At 46.7% G+C, this 18,572-nt stretch overlaps 1 protein-coding gene across 1 annotated transcript in view; it reads right to left on the reverse strand.

Annotated features, from left to right (window-relative positions):
- Positions 1–18,572, reverse strand: part of HUNK (hormonally up-regulated Neu-associated kinase) — a 130,632-nt gene that overhangs the window by 61,115 nt on the left and 50,945 nt on the right. The window contains exons 3-4 of the mRNA XM_068982214.1: positions 7,798–7,853; positions 1,680–1,815 (exon numbers count right to left, since the gene is read on the reverse strand). Of these exons, the coding sequence (XP_068838315.1) occupies positions 1,680–1,815; positions 7,798–7,853 (192 nt within the window). The remainder of the gene's footprint in view (positions 1–1,679; positions 1,816–7,797; positions 7,854–18,572) is intronic.

Below are 18,572 nucleotides of genomic sequence, written 5' to 3' on the forward strand. Positions count from 1 at the left end.
ATCACCCAGGGCACCTCAAAAAGGAAGCACCCTTTGCCTCTGCTCCCTACTACCACTCCCCTGCCCCAGGGGACCCCAGTGAGTCAGCTGTACAAAGCACCCTCTGCACACGGCACCCTCTGCACACAGGCACCCTCTGCACACAGGCACCCTCTGCACACGGCACCCTCTGCACACAGGCACCCTCTGCACACAGGCACCCTCTGCACACAGCACCTTCTGCACATGGCACCTGCTGCACACGGCAGCCTTCTCACATTCTCTGGAGAACTGGGAGGAACCCGGAGCTCAGTCTGAGGGTTGAAGAGCCCTGAGGGCTAAGCGCAGCTCCCCAGCCTACAGGCTGCGTGGCCCTGGGCCCCACTAACCACCAAGCCACCCTCCTGTCTGCATGAAAAAGGGTAATAGACGGCCTCACAGGTGGTCCTGAGGATCAAAGGAAACAGCGGACTCAGAGCCTCAGCAACGGAGGCTGACCCCCACTAACGTCTCACCCCCCCGGCTGAATGAGCTGAGCTGCGCTTCCAAGGAGACCTGGCCCTTTCTTGAACATTCAGGGGATTCTGGTGCCCTCGGATTCTCATTTCGTCTCTGGTTCCTCTGAATAACCTCCAACCAGACCTTCTGCAATCCCCTCACTCACTCACATTCTTGTTTGCTTCCTCTGCCACTTTAGCACTGACCCTCTAGCTTCTGGGGCTTCCCTGGTGGCTCAGACGCTAAAGAGTCTGCCTGCAACGTGGGAAACCTGGGTTCGATCCCTGGGTAGGGAAGATCCCTGAAGGAGGAAATGGCAACCCACCCCGTATTCTTGCTTGGAGAATCCCATGCACAGAGGAGCCTGGCGGGCTATAATCCATAAGTGCGTGCGAAGTCACTCAGTCACATCCGATTCTTTGTGACCCCAAGTAGCCCGCCAGGCTCCTCTGTGCTGGCCGGGGCCAGGGGTGGGGTGGGAGGTGGAACAAAACAGATGAAGGGATTCAAAGGTACAAACTTCCGGTTAGAAAATAAATAAGTCACGGAGGTGTAATGTACGGCATAGGGAATACAGTCTAACACGGCAGTAACTCCGTACGGTGACAGATGGTTCCTAGACTTCCTGCGCTGGTCAGTTCGCAATATAGATAAGTGTCGGATCACCATGTTGTGCACCTGAAACACATGATATTGTACGCCAACTACACATCAGTGAAAGACACAGCGACTGCAAAGCCCAGAGGCGGGGAAGACAAACAGAAGACAACTTGTGTGAAGAACCGTGAGCAGCTGGGGAGGGGCGGGGGGAGTGGGTGAAGAGGCAGGAGAGGTGGGCTGACCCTCAGTGAGGTGCAGGGCCAGGCCCGAGGCTGGGATTTACGCCGATGCTGATGGAAGGCAGGGAAGGACACGAGTGACTCATGAAACCAAAAATCATCTTGGCAAGTGCTTGGTCGTTTTCTTCTCCCCCCTGCACCTTGTGGAATTTAAACTTAGTGCCTCTTGGAGCAGTTGGTGGGAAAACGACAGAAAGAACAGCGGTGGAAAGTGGAACCCCAAAGAATCACTGTGTATATATCCCAGAGCTGATAATCCATGCTCATTAAACACTCAAAGGTTATCTCCTCAGAAAGGGACCATGCAGACAGTAGGAGGGAGACAGGTCATAAGAGAGCCGTTTTAGAAGCTCAGTAACTCACATGGACCAGACATCGATTTTGGGGCCGTATTTCTTCCTGGCAAGGAGTTCGGGAGCGGCGTATGCGGGACTGCCACACTGCGTGCTGAACGGGTCGGAATGGCCCAGGATCCCTGCACAGTTGCTCAAACCAAAGTCTGCGAAGAGGAGGACAAAACCGGCTCAGATGTAGAAAACCGTGGACTCGAACAAGGAGGGAGGTGGGGGGCAGGCAGCAGGAAAGGAAACATTCTCTGGGGCTAACACATCATTTCGCATCCACCAGGAAACCCAGCAGCTGTGAACTGTAACCTCTGGATATGGGTCTCAAGACAGAAGAATGTCAGGCGGTGGTTCCCTGGCCGAACTGGAAATATTTTCTAGCTGGGCCTCGCAATCAAATCCAGTGAGAGCTAAAAAGTATGCTGAACCAAAACATATTTTCATTAACTCTTGGGTTATGAGTCATCCAGGAAAACAAGACAGGCTTGCTTGCTTTCGAGGACTCAGGCAGGAGGAGAAAATGAGCCAACAGTCGTTGGAGTCAGCCTGCTGGCTTCCAAGTGGCCAAGGGGGTAAGAGGCGAAGGAAGACATATTCTCTGGCGGGTGTCGGTGTCACCCCAGATGACACGCGATCCCACCCGATAGAGTTGACTTTTTTCAGCTGAATGTTTTCCTTGCATGCAAGTCTCTTAAAAAAGAATGTTCCCAATGCACGAGGCAACATATGGTGATTTGAAGAGAGGGGGAAAAATACACCCAGTGATTTAGACAATGCCGAGCGTTGGCTGGAAAAAAAAAAAAAAAAAAAAATGCCAGAAAAATAGCAATGAGAAGTAGACTAAATGGCCTCCTAGCAAGGATCCATTGCTTGGATCCTGGGTGATTAAGGCAGGGGGGCAGAAGAAAGAACCACTCGGTGCATCTAAAGCCACGCTGGGCCCATTATGCCCTCTGTGCTCTGTTTACTTTTGATTTTATAGATAGGGCAGCTGACAGATCATTAGGGAGCAATTAGTGTCTGGTCCTCATCTGATATCATTCCTCAAACTTTGTTGAGTGGAGAATTAAGATCATGCCTCCTCCTTTGAACTTCAGTGTAAATATTTATGGTTCTGGTCCCCAAAGAGAAGACTCGGCCCACCGGGCTCAGACAGAGAGGGGCTGTGGCCTGAGACAGGCTCCACATCGAGAGAGAAAAAAAATCCTTGCACTTTCTCAACTGGCAGGACATACATCTAACTTCTTCTTTTCCTTCATGCTAACACGTCTCCACCTGCAAAGCCATGGCTCTTGTGAAAGCTGTAGAGAAGCTCATGAAAGAAAAAACATGCTGGGAGCTGGGAAGGCAGAGTTGTGAGTCCATGAAGTTACTCACACACCACGGGTCAAGATGCACCACAAACACTCCCCCCTACGATCGTTGGGTTAAGCTGTACAATGAAAGAACATTTCTAAATAGAACCTCATCCAGGCAGAAAACACATCAAGGCTCTGAAGGTCACCCAAACTCTTCAGCTGAAGGTTGGAATGAAAAATCAGAACCCAAATCGGGATGGGCAAACCCACCAGGAGCGCTGCCTGTTCACACACCTGACTCTTCTTTGTTTGGGAGAGTTTTGTTTTCTCTCTCTTAACCTCTCTCCTCCTGCCTTCCTCTGCTCCCTACTCATCCACTCCCGCCTTCACAAACAGGAGAACAAAAGGGCCCTATTTGCTTTCCCTTCAGCCCAGCTTGCACTAGGAGGCCCTTTTGGGGGGCCCATGGCCCTCTTGGATTCGTGTTTTAGGAGGAGATCTCTGTTCTAGAGACTCTGAGGGCCCCTGCTCTCAGGGCTCTACTCTGTAGTATCACTGAAGTGGGAGAACTGGGAGGTGGGTCAGGAGTAGAAAAATGATTCTGAGCTTTCAGTCGAACGGCCATTTAAAATTCGCTGGTGGCCCAGTGGTTGAGACTTCACCTTCCAGTGCAGGGGCTGCAGGCTCAATCCCACGTCAGGGATCTACAATCCCACATGCCTGTGGCCAAAACTCCAAAGCATAAAAGAGAAAGCAACACTGTCCATGGGATCGCAAGAGTCGGACATGTGTTAATGATGAAACCACCACCACCACCACCACCACCACCGACAGGGTAACAAATTCAATAAAGACTTTAAAAAACGGTCCACATCGTAAAAAAAAAAAAAATCTCTAAAAAGAAAAAAAATTTCCCAAAGGAAATTTAAGGAGAAAATCAAGGCGTACAGAGCACCCACTATGGTAAGATGGAGAGACAGCACCTTAGAATAAACATATTAACTGTGCCAACATTTTAAGAATAATTTTATAAATAGTCATGTTAGAGGCCCAGTCTCCTGAGAACCCATAAACTAAAAGTCTCACTTCCTGATCTCCGAGGGTTCCATTAACTCCTTCAATTTACTCCCTCAGCTCTTGATTTGGGGCTACAACTAAGTGCTTGATCTTAAAAGAGGGCAGGGATGGGGAGGGGGGAAATAAGAGGCCAGATTCCTCACTTGCTCCCAGGCAAGCTTGTGAACACTGGCGTCTTGCCTTGTCTTAAGCACACTTTCAAAAAGATAAATGAGTAGAGGTCTGTGGGACAGAGAAGATAAAATCTACATTTTAACTGACTTATGTAGACCTGGCCAAAAGTGTTTAATGTGAAATATATTGTGGAGAAATAACTAGTGTGTTTCACATGCACAACTGTAATTATTAAAATTTCACACATACGCCTATAATTAGAATTGTGAAACTAGGGGGAAGTTCACCTCCCAGTAATGTCACACGGGTCTGCCTCAATTAGATTCGGTATACACATACGCCAGTTACCACTCAGTTTTCTGAGAGTTATGAAATGAATCTCAAAAAACACCCAAACAAATGCTATCTTGGAAAACTGACATGCAAAATCGTTTTAAGTTGTGGCTGTTACCCTTTATGATTATACTAAACTAAAAACATCAGACTGCTTTCTTTTTTTTAAAGGGGGGAAAGGACCCTAATTAAATCAAATCTTATTCCAGTTAATTCTAGTTAACTTGAACTGTGGCTTACATGGCTTAAGTAAATTTATTTATATCAGATTATTTCAAAGAAAGAGAAACTGTTAAGAGAAAATGGTAATAGCCATAATCAACCTTTGAATAAACAACTAGGTAATTCCTTTGAAGAAAAGGTTCAAAGGGCTTTCAAGTTGCAAGAGGGCAGCTGTAGGGATGTTTGATCCAAATTGCCTAACTCAAAAGCAAGAAAACACCTAGGACACTGGGCTTTCTTTGCCTCAAACATCTCCCCTCTTCTCCCACCTACTCTGTATGAAAAAAAATGAGGAAATGCAGATTCTGCTAAACAAAATACAGTTCCCAGTTGCCCTCTGGGATGGCATACTGAATCTTTCCACTCACATGTATGTTAGGGCTGTCTGGTTTAGTGGGTCAGGAGAGAATAGGCGCCAAGTGAGAAGTTCTACCAAAGGGACACCCAGTTATGAAAGCCTCCTTTGCAGCTGTTTTGGGAATTCTGGTTCCTGACCCCTGGTTTCTGACATGGCCCACTGTGTCCAGACGAGCTACGATGCCTGCCTGGGTACCAGTTCAGAAGCTGCCAAGCTGAGAGGTGATGACTCTGCCTAAAATGGTCCTGGTATCTAAAGGGTCCCCCCACCCATCTCAAGGGCTCTAATGTAAGTCTGCCGTGTCTTCATCTGATTTGTACAGGTCTCCTCTAAGAGGGTTTATTATGTGGCCAGTGTGTGTGTGTGCTCATGCGCGCCCAACTGTGTGCTGCCCCACGGGCTCCTCTGTCAGGGGATTCTCCAGGCAAGAACACTGGAGCGGGTTGCCATTTCCTCCTCCAAGGGATCTTCCCAACCCAGGGATCAAACCTGCATCTCCTGCATTGCGGTCAGATTCTTTACCGCTGAGCTACTGGGGAAGCCCGGCCAAGGTGTGAGCTGCTTGCAAACGCACCCACTATCTACAGAGACTGGTTCTTCCAGAATCTTCTCAGCAGTGGAAAGGTCTGTGCTTTTCAACACTCTCCACTCTCACCAATGATTGTCTAGGGCTATCGCTTGAAGAGAAAGAAGCGAAAACACACACAGGGGCAGAGAGAGGCAAAGTGAAGGGCAGAAACAGCATGGGGGTGCTGGGCAGGTGAGGGGACCACCTGGTGGTGGCCTACACTGTGCTGGGGTCGCCGGCCTCGGCACAGACAATGCGCAGGGGAGTGAAGTGCTCTAATTCATACCATAATGGACACCCAGCCTTCACACCGCCTGCTCTCTTACACACTCTGCAGCTTTAGGGCAACGCTGTGACTGTTCCCCACACATTTTCCAAAAACAAGTGCCAGGTCACCCTTTCAGGGAACCCACAAAGAAATCTCCTTGCCTCCATTCCTCACCCCCCACTCCCAGCAGGACGTGCCTTTGTTTAATACTGCAGACTTCGGAAACCAGGAGCAAAAAGACATCCTGCAGACATTCCAGAGTCTGCCTTGTTTAAGGCTGTTGCACCCGGTTCTCAGGACAACTCAAGTGCAATAGTAAAACAATCTGATTTAAGGAGAAAAAAAAATTATTTGATCATCCAAGAATCTTCTAAGAATACATCCTAACGCATTTGAGTCAGTTCTAATGAAGTGGATGAACCTAGCGCCCATTATACAGAGTGAAGTAAGTCAGAAAGAGAAGGACACATACCGTATATTAATGCATATTATGTGGAATCTAGAAAGATGGTACCAACAATCCTACGTGCAGGGCAGCAAAGGAGACACAAATGGAAAGAACAGACTTTTGGACTCAGTGGGAGAAGGAGAGGGTGGGCTGACTTGAGAGAACAGCACTGAAACATATATATTACCAGACGTAAAATAGATAACCAGTGCAAGTTTGATGTGTGACACAGGGCACCCAAAGCTGGTGCTCTGTGACAAGCTGGAGGGATTCGGTGGGGGTGGGGGAGGTTCAAGATGCAGGGGACACCTGTATGCCTATGGCCAATTCCTCTTGATCTATGGCAAGAACCACAATATTGTAATTATCCTCCAATTAAAATAAATAAATAAAACCCAAATACATCCTATAAAACCCGTGGGGCGGGCAGGGGGGGAGGATTGGTTTCCTCTTAATTGTTAATGTCCTAATAATGGGTGTATTTATCAACACCTGTCACTGATGCTTAATCACCCAGCCAAGAGGCCTGGAGTCCCTGGCAGCCTCTTGCCTGTTATTGGGTTGGAAGCCATCTGGGATCCCAAGGAATATAACTGGTCATTTGAATGATGTGTTTTAGAGAGTCTGGAGATGGTTTTCAGCATTTGCGAAACAAAATTTCCTTCTTGGGTACAAAAGCTAAAATTCACAAAGGTCTGTTGATCCTTCTCTTTTCTTCTAAGAGAAAGTCTTTTCAAGCCCCCGAGGCAGAAGAAATTACCTGTACTTGGGGTGAGAAAAGAAAGAAAGGAGTAAAAGATGAGGCTAACGTCTGGGTGGAGACATGATGCCCTATGATTTTGCCAAGAGCAACCACACAGGTAAACAAAAGTAGAATATTTCTGGAGAAGAAGCCATGGGGTGAATTCGCTTACGGACCCTTAGTGGTGAATCAGTTATGATTCACTCCACCCTGGAATTTCCTCCTGATTGGCACAGATCTCTAAAGCAGCCCTCTGTTTCACTCTGTACCATCATCCGGAACGACAAGACTAAAGCAAAGACATTAAAAAGAGGAGGTAAGCTGCATTCCCTCTTATTTCAGTGCCCCTACATTCACTGAAAAGTGGAATAAAGCATGGTCAATCTAAGAGTAGCATCTTTGAACCAAACTATGTTCCCCTTTTCTTAAGAAGATTTCAGGTGAATTCAAGTAAAAAGAACCCCTCCACAAGTTCAGCTCTATCTGAATGAACAGAGAAGCAAAAGTTTGAAGATTCCTAAGAACATGTTTTATGTTTCAATTATTCAAAACCATGCTTAGATGTTGCAGGTAAAAGGAGATGAGCTAGAAGTATTGTCTGGGGATTAGAAATAGACCATGGTAATTTTCAAAGTCAGAAATAAATAACTGAGAATTGACAACACAGCACTTAAAGGATAATCTTGCTTTAAAAAAAAAAAAGTCATACCTATCAGCTTGATATTATTGTCTTCATCTAGCAGCAAGTTTTCTATCTTCAAGTCTCTGAAACAAACAAAACCATACAACATTTCAGATAAGCACTTGAAACAGTGGAATAACATTTTGCTTCCGACGGGAAACGAACTGTTGAGAGCCACTTTGAACCAACCCAGAAGGCTTGTTGCCAAAACTCACACAATCAATAAGTAAATATTTATGAAACATGATATACGTAATTGCTGCAGAGTCAAAAAGCTAAAGGATTTCAGAGAAGACAGAGAGCAAGGAGGGCAGAACCAATCAGTTTCCAAAAGAAGTGGGGCCAGAGCTGAAACTTAGAAGTTAATAAAACCAGGAGACAGTAGAAGACATCATTCTAGACAGGCGCTGCTAGAACAGCCGAGAAAATACAAACGGGACCATGGTTTTGTGAGATGGTGAGCAAAACCAGCCAGAGTAAGGAATGTTCAGGCAAACAGTTTCTTTTTTTTTTTTTTTCTCTTAATTGAAAATATGATTATCAGTCCTACAACCTCCATGCTTGGAGCCCAAGTGAAGCGAAAGTCGCTCAGTCATGTCCGCCTCTGCGACCCCCCTGGACTATACAGTCCATGGAATTCTCCAAGCCAGAGTACTGGAGTGTGTAGCCTTTCCCTTCTCCAGGGGGTCTTCCCAACCCAGAGATAGAATCCAGGCCTCCCACATTGCAGGCGGATTCTTTACCAGCTGAGCCACCAGGGAAGCCCAAGAGTCATCCACAAATTGGCAAAGGATGATAAACTATTTAGCAAGCAGCTGTTATGGTGGACAGAAAAACAGACCCCAAAAATGTCAGGGTTCTAATCCTTGCATATATAAACATTACATAACCAAAGAGAATTAAGTTTGCAGATGGGATGAAGATGGCTAATCAGACGATGAGTGGCTTTTGATCATGGACACTGAGATAACTTGGGAGGTGGGAGGGAGACACATGCTCCTGGCCATGCCGAGTATGAGGGGTTGGTGGTATCTGTACAAGCTGTCAGCCCCTTGAAGGTATGAAACATTCTGCCTTGCTTACCACTCTGCCCCAGTACCTTTGCACATTCCGTAACCCAGTAAATACCAATGAAACTACATTATTAAAGAGATCACTTGGGATTCCAGAAGGAAAAAACGTGGGTGAAGGTATAAGCCATCTATGTCAGTGATCATGAGCACCTTAAGCTGCAACCTGTCAGCTCAGACACACCATGAACATTAAATGTGTGAGCATACAGTTCCCTTCTATATATACACGAAATGCTTTTTTCCATTGTTTTGAAACACAGCATTCTTGGTCCAGCTTTTATGTTCACACTTCTGAACACAGACACAGCCAAAAGAGTTATTTTTGTCCTCTTATCTCTATTGTTAGGACTAGAAGATTGTGGTCATGATAAAAAAAAATGGTGACTGATAGCACTTCTTGGAAGTGCAGAGATGAGGGGAACAGCACTTGCTAGAACTCTGGAGGCCCCGGGGGCCAAAGTGCCCCATCTGTGTCCCATCTCCTGGGGACAGGGGTTTACAACTTGGTCCCAGCACTGCCACTTCATCCCGTCTTCCAAGAGTGGCCAGAAATCTGGATTCAATCCCAGGTTTTCAACGTTGGCAACAAATTCACAATAACAACCACAGCGCATGGGCCAACCTTACAGGCAAGATCCAGCCTACAGACTCCCGATTTTCAACCTCAGTATGGGAGGAAGCTGAGCCTTCAAAGGACATGAGATGCCCAGGGAGAGGGCAGAAAATGAGGCGGCAACATGCTGGCAGGAACAAGGACCTTCAGAGCCAGCTAAGAAGGAACAGTCAGGCAAGTATTGGCATAGGAATGAGAAAAGGGCAGCACTTCAAGATGACAAGAGTTAAGGAGTTGAGTGCAGGGAAAGGGGAGCTCCAAACAGTCACCATTGGATTTCAAAACTGGAATCCTTGACCCATGACTCGTAGCCTTAAGGCTGAATACCTGAATGAGAAGGGAGACTGTGTTGAACCGAGCAGCTGGGGAAGGTAAATAGATAGTCCCCAGTGCACACGCGGGCTTCCCAGGTGGCTCACTGGTAAAGAATCCGCCTGCAGTGCAGGAGACTCGAGTTCAACCCCTGGATCGGGAAGATCCCCTGGAGAAGGGAACGGCAACCCACTCCAGTATTCTTGCCTGAGGAATCCCATGGACAGAGGAACCTGGCAGGCTACAGTCCATGGGGTCTCAGAAGAGTCGGACACGACTTAGCAGTTCAGCAACAACAAATCCATACACATTCACCAATGGGAAGAACTGTATACATGCCCTTCGATTCAAATAAAACCATACATTCAAAAAACTGTACCAGTCTTTAAAAGATGTCATCTATGTCCAAATGCAGGGTAACCTCCTCCCACTACCACCATATAAGGCAATCCTCCTCACTTTTCCAATAGGAAGACTCTGCCCCTCGGAAGGTTTTTTGAAAAACACAAATATATAACTTTTAGAAATGCACTGAAATGATCAGATGACTATTGACACTATTTATCTATGAAGCTGCACCATCCTATTTCAGAACATATACTATCTTCTTAACATAATTACTTTAGAAATATTGTTCCCACGCCCTCATATCTTATTGAAACAATTTCATTCAGGCTTGTGGCAGGCAAGAGCAGGAGTCTCCAGTGTAAAGCGACCTTTCAATTGACTGGATGTTTGAGATAAAGCCCATTCAAATCTGTATGTGATGTGCTTGTTGGAAATATTATCCCAAGCCATTTAAATAATAAGAGCCCATTTAAAATCTCTATAAATTATCCACTGAGTCAATTGATTTTAGAGTGGACTCACAAACTCTCACCACTGAGAGTCATATCCCTGTAGCAGCTGTTATTAAAGCCACGCAAAATGCTGTCACCTCCCTTTCCACTGGTTCCCTCAGACTTCTAGAGTTTCCAAGGCCATCGGTGAGTCAGGTCAAGGTTAACTAGCATTTTGCTGTTGAAAATAATGGAGATTGTGCCCTGATACTATGAGAGACTTTGCAAGCATTCTGTAAGGCACTTCTTCCTTTCTGAAAATGATAGACTATGTCTTACCCTTATATTCAAGCATATATGGTAATTCCCAGCCACTTGCATGGACTCACAAAACAATGTGCCAACAACGGTCCAAACTGTGAATTCTGTGAAAACTGATTATAAAGCAGCAGCACTATTTTAATCTAAAAGAGGGCCACAGTTTATTTCCAGCAAAATTAAACCTCTTTCCCTGGGAAGCATGGAAGCCACACGAACGCATTAAAGGAGAAATTTGGTTCAGAACAAATATTATGAAGAAAAACAGCTTAAAGAGGTGAGGTCAAAGAATGCGACTGCCAAGAATAATAAAACTAAGCTGGATAACTCCAGGGCCACAAAAGACCAAGGAACAACCAACCACAGTGATTAAAAGAACAATATAAATGAAAGGCTAAAAATTAGAGAAGATGCAGAAGAGAAAAAAAAAAAAGGCCCACTTTTAAAATAGGAGAAATGTCATAAAACCAGAAAGTATTAAAATTTAATTATTACGCTCAGTCATGTCCAACTCTTTGAGACCTCATGGTCTGTAGCCCACCAGGCTCCTCTGTCCATGGGATTCTCCAGGCAAGAATACAGGAGTGGGTGGCCATTTCCTTCTCTAGAGGATCCTCCCAACCCAGTGACTGAACTTGGAACGTTAAATGCATGTTTCTAAGTAAAAGAAGGTTGTCTGAATAAACTATGATTCCAACTCTATGACCTTCTGAAAGACTGTAGATTTAAAAAATGTTCACAACTTAAAAGTTGACAGTTATGTTTTAATCGGCAGGAATTTTTAGGACTTCAAGCCCAGGAGGAAATATCTCAAATAACCCTGAAGGAACTGCTCCCAGGAGGTAAGGAGGAGAGCTAGGTTATGTAGAAGTTTTGCAACAAAGGCAGGTAGTCTGAACGTCAAAAGATTATTATAAATTAAAGAAAACCAGCTGTCCCAAGTTAAGGAATTTAGCACCTTGCAGCGTATGGTAAGAAGCAAGAGTCTGGCCTCACTGAACTCATTCCTCTGATGTGCACTTCTGCTCTCAGGGGCCAGGATCCTGTATTTTCACTTCTTGAGGGTCCTCAGGGCTCACTGCGGGGAGTGGCTATGGTCTGATGGCTACTAGATGGCAGGTATTCTTTCCTTCCTGGGTTCCCTCAGGGCTCACCAGCTCACCATTTATGGTGGCTGCAATTACTGATGACCGTGATATCCTTTGCTTAGTGATATGGCAGGAAATATTCCATTTCTGAGGAGAAAACTACAGACAAGGAGAAGATCACCAGTTGCCTAAGGTTGCAGAAGGAGGGCTAGAACGCACAGGTAGAACACATTATTTTAGGGCGGCAAATTTATCCTGTATGGACCTGCCTGCCTGCAAATGCAGGAGACTCAGGTTTGATCCCTAGGTCAGGAAGATCCCTTAGAGAAGGAAATGGCAACCCACTCCAGTATTCTTGCTGGATAATCCCAAGGACAGAGGAGCCTGGTAGGCTACAGTGCACCGAGTCACAAAGAGCCAGACATGACTTAACAGCTAAACAACAGCAAACTATTCTGCACACTACAGTGGTGGCCAGATGGCACCACGTATCTGCGAAATTCATACAGTGTACAACACAAAGAACATCCTAATGGACCATGTGCCCTGAAGAACCCGAATGTAAACTGTGTACATTGGTTATCAATAATGCGTCAATACTGATTCAGCAATTGTAGCCAATGTCCTATACTATCACAAGATAGCAATAATAGGGAAAACACATGGAAGGGAAGTGGGAACTCTAGTTCTGCATGATTTTTCTGTAAACCTAAAACTCCTTTAAAAAATTAAGTCTATTAACTTTTTAAGTAACACTTGGATATTTTTCTATAAGATCAGTACTAGGAATGGTATGAGGATGTTTCCTGTGAAGCATCCTTACCACCTGAAGTTAATTATGAGTCCATTCAGCACAGCGGGCCACTCAGACCCTCTGCCCAGCTACTCAACAATGACTCTAAAGACCATGAACAATCTCATGAGGCCAAAAATTGAAAGATAACTTCTTGAATAATAAAAGAAGGATGAGGGGATTTCCTGATGGTACAGTGGTTAGAACTCTGTACTTCGACAATAGGAGGCTAGGGTTCAATCCCTGATTGGTGTACTAAGATCCTATAAGCCATGTGGTACAGCCAAAAAAAAAATTAAAAATTAAAAGGATGAATTTATTCACAAAGTTTTAGTGTTAGTATATTACAATGTACCGTGTGTGTGTGTCAGCCAGTCAGTCATGTCTGACTCTTTGCAACCCCATGGACTGTAGCCCACCAGGCTCCTCTGTCCATGGAATTCTCCAGGCAAGAACATTAGAGTGGGTTGCCATTCCCTTCTCCAGAGGATCTTCCCAACCCAAGGATCAAACTGGGATTTCCCACATTGCAGGCAGATTCATATATATATATACACACTGGCAGGCCTCTGTAAACCAGAAAACCTCCCCATGGTGCATGTGAAAAGCATGGTTTTTAGCTCCATCCTGAGAGCAAAATATTTGTCTGTGTTCGGTGTCAGGTCTGTGAGATGGGAGAGAAGGTTCTGACAGCTGACCAGTTTGCACCTGACATAAGGCGATACTCAGTTTCACATTTAACAGCCCTTGATGGGATCAACCACCTTGCAGAGAAGAGACAGACATGGAGGGCTCTTCCTCCAGACCCGCAGTGGGACAAGTTCCTCTCTGTGGTCAGCTGACAGCAGGTGGTATGAAAGTTACTGAAAACCCCGGGGAAGGGAAGAAAGTGGTCCCTGAATGGATAGGAACTGGTTTTGCCTTGACCAATAGGGCTTCCAAGAGGACTCAGGACAAGTAAGAAACGGGACAGGGCATGTGTGGTGGAACCGGCTATCAGGACAGTGCTGCGGGGCTGGGGTGGGAACGCTGTGTCCTGGGAGCGAAGGAAAGCAGTCAGTGGAGGCCCTTCGCCCGCGCAAGAGAGCACAACCCAGAGGCTTCTCGGCCCTTCTCTGATGACTGCAGTCCCAGGAGACATGCCCAGTGGGGCTCCTCATGGCATCCATCCCACAACTCCCCCACCCTTGCCGCGCCGACGCAGCACTGGGTCCAGTTCTCTACACTGTTTGAGGTTGGGGCGTGGGGGGGTGGGTAGGCATTTTTCTAGAGATTGAGAGGAAGACCCAAGGGGAGAGCCCTAATCACCAGTCCTTTGTTCTGGGTTATTTCAAAAGCACAAGCTCCAACAGGCCTGACTAACAATTAAAGCTTCGCCCACAGGCTAGCAGGCATCCCTCCCCCTCCACGCACCCACCCACCCAAAGGCTCCTTTAAAGGTATCCCTTTCAAGATGGTAATCTCCAAGGTTTGGAGCCAGGCCACGGGGAACTCTGCCCTCCCAGACCCGGGGGTGGAGGGGAGGACCCTGTTGCCATAACAAACAAGGGGGTCCTGGGGCGCCCTGGGGGAGGGGAGGTGCAGCTGCTGGGGAGACAGGGCAAGGGAGTGTGCGTGCATATAGGCTTTCAAGGGGAACACACGCTCATGCATGAGAGTGCGTGTGTGTGCAAGCACACATCTCTGTGTCTATGTGTGCCTGTGTGCGCATGCAAAAACATGCTTCCCAAATACCAGGATGATGGGGCCTCACCTCACGAGGCAGTGAAGGTCAGGCCTCTAACAAACCCCAGGCCTAAACTGGGGGGCAGGAATTCTAGAGAGCTCGCCCGTGGGGGCCATTCCGGGCTAAGACCCAAGATGAAAGGGAGGAACTACTGCTGCTGCTTAGCTAAGTCGCTTCAGTCGTGTCCGACTCTGTAAGACTCCATAGACGGCAGCTCCCTAAGCTCCCCCGTCCCTGGGATTCTCCAGGCAAGAACACTGGAGTGGGTTGCCATTTCCTTCTCCAATGCATGAAAGTGAAAAGTGAAAGGGAAGTCGCTCAGTCGTGTCTGACTCTTAGCGACCCCATGGACTGCAGCCTACCAGGCTCCTCCATCCATGGGATTTTCCAGGCGAGAGTACTGGAGTGGGGTGCCATTGCCTTCTCCAAAAGGGGAGGAACAGAGGGGCATAAGCAGAGGCTGCCAGGGAGGGGAGAGGAGGTCAGAGGGCTGCAGGGGAAGGGGATGGGGGAGAGCTGGCAAAGGCCTAGTGTGGAGGAGGGGGGCGAACCTGGGCCAGGACGGCAGCCTGAGAGGAGGGCAGACATGCTCCAGAGGCCGGGGCTTGCAAACGGACCTGCTGAGCCGCCCTGGAAGAGTCACTCCGAGCTCCTGATTCTTTGGAAAATGGTATCCTAAGAGGGGCCACCTGGCAGGCCCGATTGACAGGCAGAGATGACAAAAACGGGCCTCTTCCAGCTGCACAAGCACTGACAGATACGAGGTGAGACGCTGGTGTGGCCAGGGGAGACGATGAAGCTAAAGGTTCTAAGACACAGGGAAGAGGAGAGTCGGAAACAGATTTCAGATAAGCGATCCCCTTGGTGATTAGCAAACAGTTGTTCAGTCGCTCAGTCCCATCTGACTCTTTTCGACCCCATGGACCACAGCATGCCAGGCCTCCCTGTCCTTTGCTGTCTCCCGGAGTTTGCTCAAACTCATGTCCATCGAGTTGGTGATGCCCTCCAACCATCTCATCCTCTGTACCCAACCCCCTTCTCCTCCTGCCCTTAATCTTTCCCACCTTGGGAGGCAAATGAAAGGTCAGATTGAAGGGGCCCGAGACAGGAGATGGGGAGCCTGGACCAGACTCAGAGAGGACTAGGTCTTGGGGAGAAAGTTGTGCCTGCAGTGATGGCCACAAGATGGATTTTGGTAATGAGCTAAGAATAAAGCATTCAAGAAAAGCACATAACTCCCCAAGGCAACAGGCATTTTGCAGTGAACAAGTTTTTTTGTTTGGTTTTTTTTTTTTGTATATTTTTTAGTTAGGTTTTATCATCAAAAGCACTGTATTAAAACTAAATGTGGGAAGTGGGAAGGCGGTTCAAGAGGGAGGGGACACATGTATACCTATGGCTGATTCATGTTGTTGTATGGCAGAAACCAACACAATATTGTAAAGCAATTACCCTCCAATTAAAAATAAATAATTTTTTAAAAACCAGATGATTTTTTAATCTTTGACTTATTTATAAGATGAGCAATTTGGTTAATTGCAAGAATAATGTGTTAAGCATGTACCTGATTTATTTATTCAAAATGAAACCTTTATTGAATTCCTACAATGCTCCAGAAACAAATTCTGCTCATAAAATGGAAGAGCTATTCATTCGCTAAAAAGATGCCACCTGACAAAATGTGACCTGAAAACTAAATAAAGTGGTATGAAGTCAATGAAGAAACTCCCTTAAAATTCTACAGAGAATATGGAACATTCCAGAAAGAACATGAATTGGTGACCAGAAAGCTTCCATCCCAGTGCTAACTCTGACACTAACTGCATTCATTCAATTTCCTTTCACTCATCCAACAGAGTCTTACTGTGTCTGAACTGGGTTGGGCGCTGGGTTAGATGGTGGTCTGTGCAAAAGACAGAGAGGAAACAAGCCAGTTATTTTGTGAAGCTGAAGCTGAAGCTCCTCCAATACTCTGGCCACCTGATTCGAGAGCCGACTCGCTGGGAAAGAGTGAGGGCAGGAAGAGAAGTGGGTGGCAGAGGATGAGATGGTTGGATGGCATCACCAACTCAAAGGACATGAGTTTGAGCAAGCTCCTGGCATTAGTGAAGGAGTTAGTTGTGTCCGACTCTCAAAGAGTCGGACACAACTTGGCGACTGAACAACAACAATCTTTCGAAAAGCATTTGGAAAACAAAATAGAAGGTGCTGGGGAGTCTATGACCAGAGAAGGGACTCCTGGAGGAGGTGAGTTTCTGAGCTGGGACCTGAAGGAGGAAGACAATTCAGCCAAAGATTTCAAGAGCCTGGTGGCTCACCTGGTAAAGAGTCAGCCTGCAATACAGGAGACCTGGGTTCAGTCCCTGGGTTGGGAAGATCCCCTGGAGATGGGAATGGCTACCCACTCCAGTATTTTCGCCTGGAGAATTCCATGGACTGTATAAGTCCACAGGGTCGCAAAGAGTCGGACACGACCAAGCAACAAACACAAGCAGAGGACAGCTCTGGGGCCTTGAACGCACAGAACTCGGCCTCCACAGATAAAACAAATGAGGTGGACTCAGTGGTAGTTACAGCATACATATCCTCAGTACTTCCCGAGGGTCTCGAGCTAAGCACTTTACAGGAATTGAGTCATTTAATCCTCACAACAAGCACATGAAGTGGATAATCCCTTACCCCTATTGTGTAGTTCTAGAAAGTGAGGCACAAAAGCCTGAGAGATTTGCCCAGTGCAGCTTTTAAGTGGTAGACCCGGAACATAGATACAGGCAGTCTGGCTTAGAATCCACACACTGACCACAGTGCACCCCAACTTGTCAGGCTAGAGCTTTGTGAAATCCCACATTTCTTATCATGTTTTCTCAGTCCCCATTAAACAAAAGAAACTTTGATCTATATAACCAGTGTCTCCAAATATGTGCTCAGACCCTGGGATCTCCAACAGCCCCCTCCCCACAAGTTAAGCAGAAGTCACCCCTTTCTCATCCGCCTTCCCCTCTCTCCCCTCTCCAAAGGAAACCAAAAAGGTAAAAGAACTTCGTAAAACCCCATCAGCACTGGTGGGATCTGCTTCTTGTCAGGCTCACGAGAACAAAGAAGGGTCCCCTCTCTTGCCCGGCATTCCTCGGAGTGCAGAAGGCCCCTTCCCAGCCCTGATGAGTGACTGGGGTCACGGCTCTGGGAGCAGACGTGTTGACACACGGGCGCCTGGTCCCTTTGATCACGCATCTCTCTCACTCCCAGTCCTGCTTGTCTCTTCCTGCTTAGGGATGGCGGTATTGTGTTACCCGGCTATGTTTTGTCTGTACGGCTTGATTGGACTTTGTTATTTTGAACGAACAGTTGAATCTCAAATGAGCCTCTCGGCAGAATTGGCATTCCTGATGATGGATGGTAAGGTCGACACTTTTTGTATGATAGAAAAATCATCAGATGTTGGTGTGAGCCCAGTTGAGAAAAAGAAAAATGGGAAAAAAGAAACCCTTGTTGGAATTTAAACCCAAAGTTATCTCAGGCAGTCCTCAGAGGGTGTAATGAAGATGTGAGGTCCACATTCTAATTTTGCATAAGTGAACAACCACACTGTTGCAGCAGATGACACAAAAGGTATATGGCAGGTCTTTTTTTTTTTTAATAACAATTTATTTTTGGCTGTGCTGGGCCTTTGTTATTGTGAGAGCTTTTCTCTGGTTGTGGCGAGAGGAGACGACTCTCTAGTTGTGATGCACGGACTTCTCACTGACGGGGCTTCTCCTGTTGGGGACCACAGCCTCTAGGGTACCTGGGCTTCAGTAATTACACCACGGACCCAGTAGTTGTGGCTCACGGGCTTTAGAGCACAGGCTCAATAGTTGCGTTTCGAGGGCTTAGTTGCTGTGCAGCATGTGGGATCTTCCCAGATCAGGGCTCAAACTGATGTCTCCTGCATTGGCAGGCAGATTCTTTACTACCAAGCCACCAGGGAAGCCCAGGTTCAGTTTTAAATGAAGTCCTCTGCCAGCTAAGGAAATCTGCTTTACAGACGTTTGGTTTCCTTTTTTCCCTTCTACTTGTAATAGTAACATGATTTCTAAAGATCCACTTCCTTTAAAAGATAT

The sequence above is a fragment of the Capricornis sumatraensis genome, chromosome 1 (assembly GCF_032405125.1).
Source record: "Capricornis sumatraensis isolate serow.1 chromosome 1, serow.2, whole genome shotgun sequence".
NCBI lineage: Eukaryota > Metazoa > Chordata > Mammalia > Artiodactyla > Bovidae > Capricornis > Capricornis sumatraensis.